At 39.0% G+C, this 13,949-nt stretch overlaps 3 protein-coding genes across 4 annotated transcripts; 1 reads left to right on the top strand and 2 right to left on the bottom strand.

The window, feature by feature from the left end:
• The first annotated feature begins 412 nt into the window (after window positions 1–412).
• On the top strand, window positions 413–1,522 carry LOC136262217 (serine protease 23-like). The gene has a single exon (XM_066056419.1). It carries the CDS (start codon window positions 461–463, stop codon window positions 1,430–1,432), a length of 972 nt encoding a protein of 323 aa, XP_065912491.1. The 5' UTR covers window positions 413–460; the 3' UTR covers window positions 1,433–1,522.
• Window positions 1,412–3,923, bottom strand: LOC136262188 (EF-hand calcium-binding domain-containing protein 12-like). The gene is made up of 5 exons (XM_066056370.1): window positions 3,407–3,923; window positions 2,229–2,961; window positions 2,003–2,173; window positions 1,828–1,930; window positions 1,412–1,768 (listed from the first exon to the last, which is right to left on the bottom strand). The coding sequence occupies exons 1-5, from the start codon at window positions 3,896–3,898 to the stop codon at window positions 1,495–1,497; spliced, it is 1,773 nt and encodes a 590-aa protein (XP_065912442.1). The 5' UTR covers window positions 3,899–3,923; the 3' UTR covers window positions 1,412–1,494.
• Window positions 3,924–4,072: 149 nt separating this feature from the next.
• Window positions 4,073–13,938, bottom strand: LOC136262172 (claspin-like). Of its 2 annotated transcripts, none has more exons than XM_066056333.1 (14): window positions 13,715–13,938; window positions 13,556–13,660; window positions 13,064–13,499; window positions 12,908–13,013; window positions 12,386–12,864; window positions 11,216–11,988; window positions 10,162–10,274; window positions 9,517–10,107; window positions 9,275–9,460; window positions 8,937–9,216; window positions 4,736–4,820; window positions 4,623–4,681; window positions 4,333–4,494; window positions 4,073–4,275 (listed from the first exon to the last, which is right to left on the bottom strand). In XM_066056333.1, the coding sequence occupies exons 1-14, from the start codon at window positions 13,805–13,807 to the stop codon at window positions 4,156–4,158; spliced, it is 3,588 nt and encodes a 1,195-aa protein (XP_065912405.1). In that variant the 5' UTR covers window positions 13,808–13,938; the 3' UTR covers window positions 4,073–4,155. The 2 variants fall into 2 exon arrangements, with proteins under 2 accessions (XP_065912405.1, XP_065912404.1); XM_066056332.1 differs by having other exon boundaries at window positions 13,556–13,663; window positions 13,715–13,875.
• Between the last annotated feature and the right edge of the window lie 11 nt (window positions 13,939–13,949).

Below are 13,949 nucleotides of genomic sequence, written 5' to 3'. Positions count from 1 at the left end.
ATGATGGTGTTCCTGCTGAATTTCAGAAGTGGTTTCCTGTCCCCCATGCAGGACCCACCCCCCCCATATGCCCTTAATAGTAGGCGGGTGCTAAACTAGTTACAATCAAAGTTTACTAGGCATGCACAAGATACCATTAAAATTGAAACGTTGCATGGTTATGGCCATGATGTATGCAACCATCAAACTGTATTACCTTTAATAGCTTGTGCAAGCCACATGATGATTCCTTGCTTTTCAATTAAGGGCTATATAGTGCTGGTTTTAGAAGAGGGCGGAGTAATTAAATGACCAGGATGGATCGATTACTAAGAAAAGCAACCAACTAGACTTTGGTTGTGGCAGTATGCATGTAAATTGCTAACAAAGGAAGTAGCAACTGAAGTTGCGGCAAATAAAACCCTTCCACGCCCGCGTGCGAGCCACCACAATGTTTATTGTCTTTTGTTTATAGCTATTAATGTACCTCTGCCAAGGCAATGGTACTAAGATCGGTATAATGCAGCTAGGTGTGGTATTAACAAGTCTGTTTTTTCTCTTGAGGCTGATAAAAGCTGAGACTGAACAGCTCACTTGGAATGAAGTGACACTTAACAATGGAATTGTAACCAGGGAAAGGCAGGTTACATCAGAAGTAGAGCTATTTCCATTGCACAAAGCGAATCGTCGTCGACGGGAAATCTACCACCCTGATGACCGCGTGCAATTCAACGCTACTACAAACCAAGAGTTTCCCTATTCAACTGTAGTTAGGATATCCACAGGTTGTACAGGAATATTGATCGAAAGGAGATTTGTACTCACTGCAGCTCACTGTATTCATGATCGAAAAGAAGTCAAGTCCCGCTATATCCGTGTGGGTTACCTGAATAAACAAGGCAAGACGAAATGGCATTACGCGAAAAAGATATTTTACCCGACACAGTGGAAATTAGAAAAGAAGATCGAGGATTGGGCGGATTACGATTATGCAGTGATCAAAGTCCCTCGTAAATTGGGGAAATCACGCGGTTTCATCGAGCCAGGATTGAGCATCGGGGATCATCATGGTGAGGGCGACACCGTCTACTTCATAGGATTTCCAGATGACAAACCACTGAACCAAACATGGGGTTCATGGTGCACTGTCCTGGCTACCACGCAATCATTGTTCTACTTTGAATGTGATGCTATCCATGGTGTGTCTGGCTCTGGAATCTACACAAGGGAAGAGAACTGTCAAACAAAGGAGTCAATTCGCAGGGTAGTAGGTGTGCTATCAGGGAACAGGTATTCACCAGTTTATCATCGGAGATTCAATGTAGGTGTGAGATTAGATCCACACCGTTACATGCAAGTGTGCAAATGGATCAGGCGAGAGGATGAATGCAAGAAAAGGTATCAAGAGTATTTTGATGAGGATATAGTAAAATCAGATGATTGTCCATCATAAAGACAATATTGAACATGTCATAATTTCTATTGATGTATTTTTTTTGTAAAGAGTGTATTTTATCAAATAGCATAGCTTTTTCTATTGTTATTTCCTGACTGCACGTAGCCGGCATTATTCATGGGCCAAACAACACGAGGGGAAACTGGGGGTAAGACACTGGCTTGAATACGATGGATTGGCTGAAATAAGTTTTTCATTGATGCAACTTTGTCATCGTTGCATTTATTATAGGGAGGCATACACAGTCTGATTTTGTGCAGCAAATGTCCTGGCCAAAATACACTATCATCAGGTATGCCATGATACCTGAATGGGAACCTTGACTTGATGTGTCTGCAGAGGGGAAAACAGCAGCTGTCAATTATATGGTGTAATATGTTGTTGTGTCTTACTCTGTAAGTTTTCTGTAGTCCTCGAAAGTTAGCCAACAATCTGTTTTACTTTTAATGTGTGCAGTTCCAGTGGATAATTTTACCACTTGCTCTTTATGTGGTCCTGTAAGCAAACCAAATAAACCATTTAAGTTATTCATGATTAATATAATGAGTCTAATGTGGTTATTGCTACCTCTTAACTCAAGATATGGTCCACCAAAGCATTCAGTGAATGTTGACTTTCCTATTATTTCATCTTCCTGAACAGGTGTATCAGTAAAGTGAGATGGTAAAAGAATGGGACCCTGCTGTTTGACATTCTTAATACATTCTTGCATGCTCTGGTCTCCAGGTGACAGCAGTGCTACACATAGAAAATATACCCTAATGGTTACATCATTTTACACCATGCTACTCACCTCTCTCCAGAAGTGACTGGTTTAGTACAACACCACGGGATCTACAGTAGAGCAGTAGATTCTGAAAGTGCTTTAATTCTTCTTGTCTGTAGTGGTCTGTCCTTTGCCCAGTAGTTGAGGAAAGAGTGCTGGGTGCAACATGTTGTTTCATTCTGAAGGTTTGTGCTGTCTCTGGAGACTTCTTGACAGTTCTGAGGAATTGCTTTTGCTTACTTTTCATTTTCTCCTTCTTTTTTTGCTTAGTGTTGTCTTCATCATCAGAATCAGAGCTATACCTCTCTGTACCACTACTTGTTTCTGGCACAGATAAAAATTCTGGCGATTGAACTGTCACCTGAGGTGTAGTGAGACCTGTATCCTCTTGTGTGCCCTTTTTCCTTTTCCGCTTTTCTAATTTGTATGACAACCTGCCTGACAGCAATTCTCGATAATCAAGGTGACCATCATCATTGGTATCTAGTGCAGACATCAGTTCACTTATCTCCTCGTCACTGACAGGAACATGAAGTTTTTTGAACACTTGTTGACAATCCTTACAAGTTATTAACCAGTCTTTATCCTTGTCCATTCTAGTAAACATGTCAACAAGACGTAGTCTGTGCTTCCTGACATACTCTTCCAACTTGGCTATAGCCTGAGGAGTTGGACGTTTGATAGAAGGTACTGTCTTCTTAGTTGAAGCTTTCGTACACCGTCGCTGCTTTCGGTTACTTTGAGGCCGTTCACTCCCTTCCTGTAATACCGTAAGGCAAGAAATTTTCACAGAATGCAAATTTTCATAGATTTTATGGACATCTTAGGCCACACCAACTTAATTGTTAGTTTTATTAGTTTCTCACATCCCTGCCTGCATCGCCATTTTTCTTACCTCAGCAAAGATTTTTTTTTTACACCACTGGTGGCTAAGGGAGGCCAATTAGCACCTTTTATAAGTGACACCTTGCTAAAGCAATCTACTTTAACCAACTAATTCAGCTATCTAGTTAAAAATCCTCTGCTATTTAGAGTACAGGAGGATGAGAAACTAATAATTAGGTTTATGCGGCCTCATCCACAAAATTAATATATTTTACAGCCCACGTACAAGTTGTATGGAACAACATAGAGATCACGAAAATTTTATACCACGAAAAATTATTGCCCTACAGTACACATCTCACGTGCACACACATTGATACCTGTGTTCCATCGTGAACATGTAAGGGAGGTCTTCTTTCTTGTGACTGTAAAGTTTCTAACACTTTCTTTTCCGAAGGATTGCACTGTTTGTTACTTAACCATCTTTCCATGTCACCTAGACGTTCCAACTGTTCCCGCATTTCTCGCCTCCGTTTCAACCAATTGTGGTATTCATCTTGTTCGTTATCCTTTCTATCGTCACTGCTAATCGCGTCATTTTTCTTGTTACTAGGAAATGTTCTTGGGTTAGCGTACACTGAATTCACAAGACAACTGGGAGGCAAATCAGTTTCTTCAAATGATTGTATCGATTGTGCATTTATGACTCGTTTTCTAGTTAATGTTGATTCGCCAAATATGTCAAAAGAATTTCTAAAGACTTTGCTTATCCTCAAATCGCGAGTTTGAAACTGTTTCGAAGCGAACACATCCAACGACATTGTAGGGTGCGTTAACAAGGATATTAGGTTACCATAGCGACCAAGGATCATTGCGTAAGCTGACTTAGCCTTTGAAAACTATGGGATGCTATTGGAGACAAGTACCACAATAATAAATTACTCTCATCTTTAGTTTTCTTATGACCTGTATAGTTGGTTTCTCCAAGATTCTCAAACTTGGCATTGTAACATATTGTTTATGGAGTGCCTTACACTATAGCTGAGTCAGTGAGAATAAAACATCTTTGTTAATAAATAAACATACACAGGCGTATAGCCATTATATTGAACATTCTTTGATACATATTTTAATTTAGAACATTGAAAATACTGTCCTCATCTTGGGGCAGAGAACGAGATCGTTTGTATCCTGACTTCCTTGGAGACTTTCCCTGATTTTTGTGCTTAACAGTGTGACTCTTCTTTAGCTGTAGAATAAGAGTTTGGGTGTAAAGTGTGTACTACCGATGTGCACCAACACATACCTGAGGCACATTTTTCTCTGATGGAGTTGTAGTAGGTGTGCTTTTAGTTTGGAAGACAAAGTTTCTGGATGAGCTCATGTTAACAGTCATATTAGCTGCTACTGATGAAGACAACTTGGACAATTCTGTTTTGTTGCGTTTTAAAAATGATCCACAAGAATGCTAGAACAGCAAAGCCAAACTTACTTCAGTAATTATACATACTGGATTTAAAATGATATGACATATCTGGAAACACTTTTTACATACACTTAAGATATCAGAATATTTCACTTATGTATAAATATTACCTTTGTAACTTTAGCAGAAAACAGTTGGATTGTCGATGGCCTCTGTCTGTTTGCAATTGCTGTGGTAGGTAGATCACATAACATGACAACAGGTAGTGGTATATACCACTAACTTGGTGCTGATATTTTGACAGATGGTGTTTTGATCAACTTCAGTACCTGCTGACTGTCTTCATCATCTAGTAAACTCTCTTGTTTCTGTAGTCACAAAAGAGATGTGCTATACCAACAGCATCAAAGACTAGGCCATCACGTGTGCTATAGTATCTCTGTGAGTGTGCCTATACAGTAGGGCTAGGAAATTTATTCTCAAACGTTCACTAATAAAATGTTTGAACATTTGAAGCTTTGGTGTTAGCTATGTGCCATGCCCACTTTTAAACTATCGTATTTTAGCTTGTTACTGTAGTTGTAGTCTTAAAACACATAGATAATGCATGGAAAACGTTCTTTTAGCCATTAGTGGGTGTTTACCTATGCATGATTGCAGTATAGTGGACACCTCCATTTGCAATTGGTTGATTGCATCATTCAGAACTGCTGTGCTACACATTTTTCAAATGCTTATAAATGATAAAACCTAAGAAGGATGTACATAAATGCAGAAAACCCAACTCGTACAAACATCAACCATGCAAGATGAATAAGCAGCTGCAATTTGTAATTCTATGAGTGCATTACAAACCTTCAAAGGATAGTTTTATAATTCAAACTTTACTTTGCCTTCAAACCCACGAAACATTTGAAGCTTCGTCCCAGCCCTAGTCCCTAGCTGGGACATAGTGGAAGTAAATAGGGTCACTAATACCAGACTACTAGATACACAAACAAATGGAGCCAGTTAAAACAAGTACACAGAAAAATTTGGAATTTTCAACGAGAGTAGGGACCATAGCACACCGATAAAAACTACTGAAACAAGTTGGAGTAGTGCACAATATTAAATCACAGTAAAACAATAAGAAGTGTTATATCCCTACTGTGCATTTCCATTATGGCATCTTGAGCACAGTAGAGATATAACACTTCTTATTGTTTTACTGTGATTTAATATCGTGCACTACTCCAGCTTGTTTCAGTACTTTTTATCGATGTGCTATGGTCCCTACTCTAATTGAAAATTCCAAATTTTTCTGTGTACTTGTTTATTAACTTTTTTTTTGTAAATAATTATTATGACTGGTGAGCACACGCGTTCCGCATCTGAAATGGCACTGCACGCCCCAATTATCGTCTGAAAAGTGAAGTATCCATTACGCTTTGTTGTCAGCTTTGTTCAACCTGTTACGCAGCATTTCGAATCAAGAACTGTTTGAAAAGTACCTCTGCAATCCACGCATACCAAAAGAAATGGTGCCACGCCCCCCGGTTATATCAATTATCGTCTGAAAAGTCAAGTATCCATTACGCTTCATTGTCGGCTTTGTTAACCTGTTACATAGCAGTATGAATCAAGAACTGTTTGAAAAGCACCTCTGCTATCAAAACTAGATGAATAAAAATTGGAAATTTTAAAATGGGAATAGGGATCACTGAAAAAAGCCACCAAACAAGAAGGGATCGCTGGGGTGGTAATGCAAACCACAAATCCCTATTTTGACTCTCTGTCATAAATATTTAGTTACATGCTCTCCTGAGTCATTTTAAAATGAGTCAAAATAGGGATTTGTGGTTTGCATTACCACCCCAGCGATCCCTTCTTGTTTGGTGGCTTTTTTCAGCCCCTATTCCCATTTTAAAATTTCCAATTTTTATTCATCTAGTTTGTGTACTTTTTTATTAACCCAGTAATGGATTTGTTTTACTGATAATGATAATTGTTGTAGATATACGTAGAGCAGTTTACAATTAGTGGCCGTCAAGTTCAGTGTAAGCTTTGTTGTTATCAGACACACTTGACCTCATTATTAGAGTATTTACCTGACTGCTCTTGACTGTGGACAAGACTATACATTACACACAACAGTGAGCAGCTGTTGTCTAACTTGTCTTACTACATGTGTCAGGACTCTAGTCTCTTATTCACATTAGCATCCTAATGCAGTGTTCATGAATATACACACACCAAATGGTATGATACTGAGCTATAGCTACCTGTCATAAGACAATTGAAGACATGGAACTCTGGCAAGCATATAATTATAAGTTAAAATAGTCAGTGGCTGTGCATTTATTATTTCAGCCAAGACCGTACACAATTAGAGTCATATACAGATTTTCCATGGGTGCATGGACTACAACATTGGCTCACTGGTGCACAGTAGTATAAGTGATAATATAATGCTACGTACAATATAGTTTGTGTAGCTAGAGTGTTGTTTATGTGAGTATTGTATTCATTGAGTATACCACAGTGAAGAAATCTATGTTGAAATGTATATGAATGCATGACTTCCCATAAACGTTATGTGTTATTAACACTTTACAGTGACCAGCACTGAAGGTCTGAAGCTAATGTGCATGCACACACATCATTCATAACAACAGTCAGGTACTGTGTATAGCTGCAATGCCTGTTGTAAACCATGTTGTTTACACAATGTGGTCAGACAATTATGGCACTCACGAATATTTTAATTAACAACTAATACTGACTCCACCCAACTTTAGGCTTTACGTGGAAAGAAAATATGGTTTATAGAAACTATATTCATAACAATGAATAATCTCTGGTGTCAGCGCTATCACTTCTTTATGTCTCTGAGAGAGCACTTGTATGGTCGCTCATAGCGAAATCGCTACTGTGCGCTAACAGGAAGAAGTAGACTATACTCACCATGCAGAGATGCTATGCGTGATCTTTTAAGTCTAAGAAGTGCTGTTGAGTACTTAATTAACTCTGCAACAAAACCCAAAAAAGCTCACACAATGGAATCCTGTAATTTTATTGTTATACGGCTTCTTTAGTATACAGAGCTGCTGCCAATAGTGAAATGGCAAAGAGAACTTAAGAGGTGTAGGGTGGTTGGCAATCTGTGGAATACGGGCTTATTAATAGGTCATGGACACGCGGAAGGACTCAGTAAGCATGGCTATATAGTTTTTAGCGCGAAAAGGTGGATAACTTTTGCTGTACATGAGTGAAACAAAATAATAATTATTATGAATAATAATAATAATATGAACAAAACAGTAAATTTCAGTTTTGTCCCAAATACACATACTGTTACCTTTTCACTTGATACTTACTAGTGGACCAATACTCATTGCAAATAACCACCAGAGGGTGGTTTTGAGTTGAAGGATGCTTTCCAAGGTAGTTTTTAGGCGTGCGTTCTATTAGAATTTTTGTAAAAAACATGGGCGATCCCTATTATGAACCCACTATCGTGGTTCATGATAGCCACTATGACAATATGGACAATTTCCGTTCTTGTTTCCATACGAAGGGAAGCCATCATGTGCTATCGCCAAATCAACACTTTTCGCTTTCAGCAAAGATGAATGGGACACAAAGGAGGACACTGGTAAGTCCATGAAGAAAGCATTGTACGTACTTTGGTATGCCAAAAGGCACCTGTTGGGCTGAAGCGACGTCAAACAGTGAAAAAATCAACCCCACAGCCTTAGCCATTATCGAGTTATGCTTGTCTGAAGGCATCAGTCGTCAGTAGAAAATTCCGTTAAATAAATATTTTTAAAAATTCTGTAGCAATTTGTTGAAAGGGTTTCGGGTCAATCTGAAATCTTATTTGGGCTTAGTTTTACCTAACCAATACTGTCTCATCGTCAGCGAAAATTGAGGATGGTTTTTGGGTGATCTTATCCAGGGGGCCACGCCTACTCCTTGTGGTCCCTACTATACACTACTATTGTAGTGTATGATATTGATGTAAATATTGAAGGAATATAATTAGATTAAGCATATAATAACTATAACCATGTGTAAAAAGTAGACTAAATGTATAGTAGGGGTCATAAATATTTGCACTTTCCTACCAAAAATATCACCCCAAAAACTAAATTCATAACAGCCTGGCAGTATTGGTTAGGCATAATCAAGCCCAAAATGCCTTCATACGTGTTTTCAACAGAATTAAAATAATAGAGTGGATTTTCTACTGATTCATTATAGTGAACACTATGAGCTTGGCTTTTTTTTGGATAGGCCAGAGAAACCTGGGGTCCACAAAGGAACACAAAGATCTACCATTTTTTTACTTGCAGTTCTTGCCAAAAGACCATTTTACGGAAGTGCATCTTGGTGAAATATACTAATTATAGCAATCAATAATTTTTATGTAGCTGTGACTGTTTTATTAGAGTATTTGTGTTGTGAGGCATTGTAAGTGCAATAAACACCATTGTACTGACCCTCATTTGGGCGAGGAACTCTTCTTTCTCCAGCCACTCCTTTCGACGTAACGCTTCAGCCTGTAAACTCTCATCATCAAACTGTTGCTCATCTTCACTATCCAACATGTGGTTATCAGCAAACAGGTCCAAGGAGGCCTCAGAGCCAACATGAGCAAACTTTCTCTTACGGAAGTAGCCATCCTTAAGCATCATGCCATCCTCAAACAAATCCCCACCAGGTAAAAACTGTTCCTTTATATCTTTAATTTTAGCACTGTCATCAGCCAGTGTGTATTTCCTGTAGAACACAATACAGGTAAGACAACAAAAAAAGGACAAACAGAATATTTGCATACATGTGAACACGGTTGACTTGTTTCTGCAGTTCATCATCAGACACAGTTACATCAGAGTCACCAGACCATCTCTCAAACACATCATCTTTCTCATTATCAAGGTAGGCCCGTTCCTCATCAGAAGGTACACCATGATCACTACCAGACAGTTCTGCCTCTGATTCTACAAACTCTTCTAGCTTTCTCCTTGAAGCAAAAAACAATGCAATACAGACATACATACATATATGTATCGTGTTTACCTCTTTATATTCCTTTCTCTGTTCTTCAAAAATTTCCTACTTTTTCTCTTGCTTAGTCTTGGCATTTCATCATCACTATTGTTTTGGCCAAACAAGCCATTAGCTACCTGGCTGGAGCCAGCTGGTTTTCCTCTAGTCAGTCCCATTAAGTCATCTCCACTGTCATCGCTGCTGCTATCATCATTTGATAAACCATCGCTAGTCTCCAGTTTACCCCTATTAAATGGTGTCAACTGAGTGGAGAACTTGCCCGAACACAATGCTAATAGCTGTGAACCATCATCTCCTTCACAAGTACTAACTCCCAATAGAGATGATATATTATTTGTTGGCTTTGATGAAGGTTTGTTATCAGTTTCTTGTGATCCCAGCAGCTCACGAAGACCCTGAGTTGTGGGGAGGTCCTTAGAGTCCTTGCGCTGCAGTGAACTTTGATTGAGATCAGTAACTTTCTTGGGTGTTGTCACAATACTTGATGGCATATTCTGGGATGAGAATTGTCCTGAGCATAACTGGAGTAATTGAGATGGCACCTCTGGTATGCTAGAGAACACGTCAGTTGGTTTGCTCTTTACTTGAACATTCAAAAATCTGTAAGTTGATGCATTAATTAAGAATGTGCACTGCAAATGTAGTGGCTCTTACCCATTGGAGTCTAGGAATTGTGTTTCCTCATCAAAATTACACATTGAGGTGGACATGCCTCTTGACCTGTCTAGCTCAGTAGTATCAGAAAGAATTGATCCACTCTCTGTGGTCTAACAGAAATGTGATGTAACAATGCACACAAACACAATACATACATATATCAAACAGTATGGTAGCACTGTTTAGTAGGGATCCCCCCTAAAATATGATAGGCAGTATCCAAAATGCTGTTGTTAAAGCATAGAAACATCATACACGGTGAAAATCACTTTTATGGAGTGCATTAAAAACAAGAAAACACTCAAGATGGCCGGATGTTAAAAAAATAAGATTTTGGCCTGTTTGCCTGCCAGACCATTGCAATCTATTAAGCGCATACACATTTCTTGTAATTAACCATGGCTGATAAGCGCACATGGCCAAATGCGACGATAAAGCTACACACAGCAAGAAACAGCAAGAAAAGCTGAAAGTACTGAAAAATTAATGTCTTCTCAAGCGCTTACATCTCCCTTGAGGTCTCCCTTCACTATGCCTACAGCAAATCAGCCATCTAGATAGTGATAATCTTGTTTATCACGAAGGATTTCACCCAGAAATGGAGTCAAATATCCTTACACACTGGTGTGGCAACTGGCACAAACTATTTACTACTCTCACAACGTAGTGATTCCATGCTACACTCACCACAACTATTTATTAGGCATATGCGCCTAACAGTTAGTATGATTTTTACAAAAAGTTTTCTCCAAATATTATAAGTGCATGCGCTTAACAACCTGACTTTATGGTAGTACAATTAAAGTAGTGAAATAAGAGATATGAATAATGGTAGCTAGCTATGTGGGAAATTCCTAGCTGTGGCATCAAACAGATGGTAAACATGCCGATGTAGGGATTTTCCCACATAGTTATTATGTTGCAATAGCTATATATCATCATTCATGTATCTACGTTTAATTGCTGGAACCTTACTTTAATTGTACTAGTATATAACACACACGCACAACTACAAACAGAAAATCAAAGATATATCATATTTACTACTTACTATATTGGTGTCATCTTCACTTGGTCTCTTAGGAACTTTCTCTCCATTAGTATCATCATCAATTATGGGATGTTGACTACTTGATGTGGCAAAACTATCACTGGTTATGTCATTCCCAGCCTCCTCTAAAGCACCATCAATAAGACTAGTACCAAGTCCACTGTCTACAAGCACCTTTCCACCTGCTACTGATTGTTTGTCTTGTAATGCTTCGTCTTTTAGCTCAGGTTCATAATTTGTAAAGTCATTGGTCTCGCTGGTTTCTTTATCAAATGGAAAATTTCTGATTGGAGGTGGTGTAGTTAGAGACTTGTCTTGTATAGGTTCATCAGTTTCTGAATCTGATTCAAGTTGTTTAGCAGATCTCTTGTTGCTTTTCACAACTAGTTCATCATCTGATTCTTCATCCCCTTCAGCACCATCACTCTCTAGATCATCTGAAGAACTACTGCCATCTTCCTCCTCTCCCTCCTCACTGCAGTCAGACATCCAACCTGTGTCATCATTACCCTTACTTTCATGACTACCCTCTGTAAAGTCTTCTGCTACCATTTCTTTGTCAACCTTTGCCTCTCCAATTTCTTCTTTCATTTCTTCCTTGTTGCCAAACCCAGTGGGCTCATCATCATCATCAGTCAATTCAGCTTCACTTTCATGATCACTAATATATTCATTGTCCAGTTTTGTGGCCTCTTCCATGGCCTTTCTTTCTGAGGCTCTGCGTTCACTGATTTGCTTACGAAGAGTTGACTTGAACTCGTCCCGAGTAAAGGCTATACAAATGAAAAACCAGTAGCAAACAGCACAGATTATGAGCAGTACTTTATTAGCTAAGAGTGGCAGTATGGGACGGGTAGCATATATTATGAACTCTTGCTCACATGACCTACACCCTGGTCATGGCTTACCGATCCCTGATGCCATGAACAGGCTAAGCTGTTCAAACTGGGACTACCTTGTTACCCCCCCCTCCCCCCAAGGCACTTTATAGTGTATCCTACTCAACTAAATCTTTACATTCAAGTGAAGAAAAATTACCAGCCAAGAAATATGACTCAGTTTAGTTAACATTTTATATAATCTGTACGTAGTTTATACATTATCATACTACAAGATGTATATAGGTCACTCAAAATGTCACAATTCACATAGGAGTCACATGAACCATACCACTAGTTGATTTCTCAGTGGTTTCTACAACCTCTACAACTGCAGACACAGTAGCATGCTTGGACAGCCTCTTCTGAAGTTCTTCCACTGGAGAAACTATTTCACTTTTCTCCCAGTCCAAATGGCTGCTAAGTCTTGGAGCTGGACGTCCTTTAGCAACCTTCATGATCTGACTACGAAACATGTCAGATGATCTAGTCCACTGTGACTGTTCTGAGTTCTCTAACTCCAGCAAAAAAGTGTCATGGTTTTGGTGAAGGAGAGTATCAGTTTGTGATATAGAAGGATTTGGCTCATTCATATTAGAAATAGCATCCTGAGAAGCCTGCTCATCTTTCTGTACTGCATGACTAACAGTTGTAGTTTCTACAGACATGACAACTGGTTCATCTTGGCTATTGGCTGATGGTAAGATAGATGTAGCATCTGTCACAGTGTCAGGCATCAATTTTGCTTCCGGTTTGACATTTTCCTTATCTCTGCAAAAAAAGTTTATCCAAAATTCAAAACCTAATAAAATACCTTTTGATGGGCTTGATTCTCTCTGTGTTTCTACTTTTAAGTTTTGTTAGGAAGTCATCTAGTGTCTTCACCTTTGGTTGGTATTTTGGCAGACAAATTTCAGCCTCTGCAAGACACAAGAGATCTAAAACATGTTATCACAACAATACAACAAACCTCGTATCATTCTCTGCGATTCACTGTGCAATTCCATTTGCTTCTTTTTACTCATTCTAGCCGGTTTTGGTTCTTTCATTCGTTTCATTTTTTTAACACTTTGTTCATCTTCAACATAGCCATTAGGAGGACTGGCAGAAGGTGCTGAATAATTATCTTCATTATCGCTTTCTCGGTCAAATAGATCAGAATGCTTCGATACCAGTGAATCCATTTTGGCATTATACTCAGCATTTTGTTCTTGCAGTTCTTTAATCCTTTGCTGCTTAATAGATTTTCGAGTCTTCCTTTCTGAAACAAAGGGTTTAGGGCTTGGAGCATCAAACTGGTTCTCTTCTAAGATAGCCGGGGGTGATTTTGAAGTTCTTGCTTGACTGGACGAGCCGCTCCGAGTAGTTTTCACCTTTGATACTTTCGCCACTTCCTCGCTCTCATCCTAACACGCCATAATAGCATACACTGTGGGACTGGAACACACTAAATTGTTCTTACGTCAGAATCTGAAGTGTCGCTCTCTTTAAACACAAACTTTCTGCCTCTTACAACGCTTTTTGAGACAGAAATTTCAGAAGGTCTTTCGTCCTCAGAATCTGTTTCCTTCTGAGTGTCAAAACGAAATAAAAACCAATCTGTTAGGACATATCTTATCACCTTTGTGTCTTGGGGTACGCATTTTGTTCTTCTCCTTCGACGAAGTGTTGAAATGCCGATATCATCCTCGCCTGAGCTGCTGGCAACGTCCATCCCGGAGCAAACCTTTTGAACGTTTTCCCGCCTTACGAAATTACATCAGTACACGTGATCAAATCAATTTGCCGCGAATGGAATTCTACGTGGTCTTCATTTCCTTTCCTGTAGCCGTTATACATGCAGTTACAGTATACAC

The sequence above is a fragment of the Dysidea avara genome, chromosome 7 (assembly GCF_963678975.1).
Source record: "Dysidea avara chromosome 7, odDysAvar1.4, whole genome shotgun sequence".
Lineage (NCBI taxonomy): Eukaryota > Metazoa > Porifera > Demospongiae > Dictyoceratida > Dysideidae > Dysidea > Dysidea avara.
This window is presented reverse-complemented; position numbering and strand designations above follow the sequence as displayed.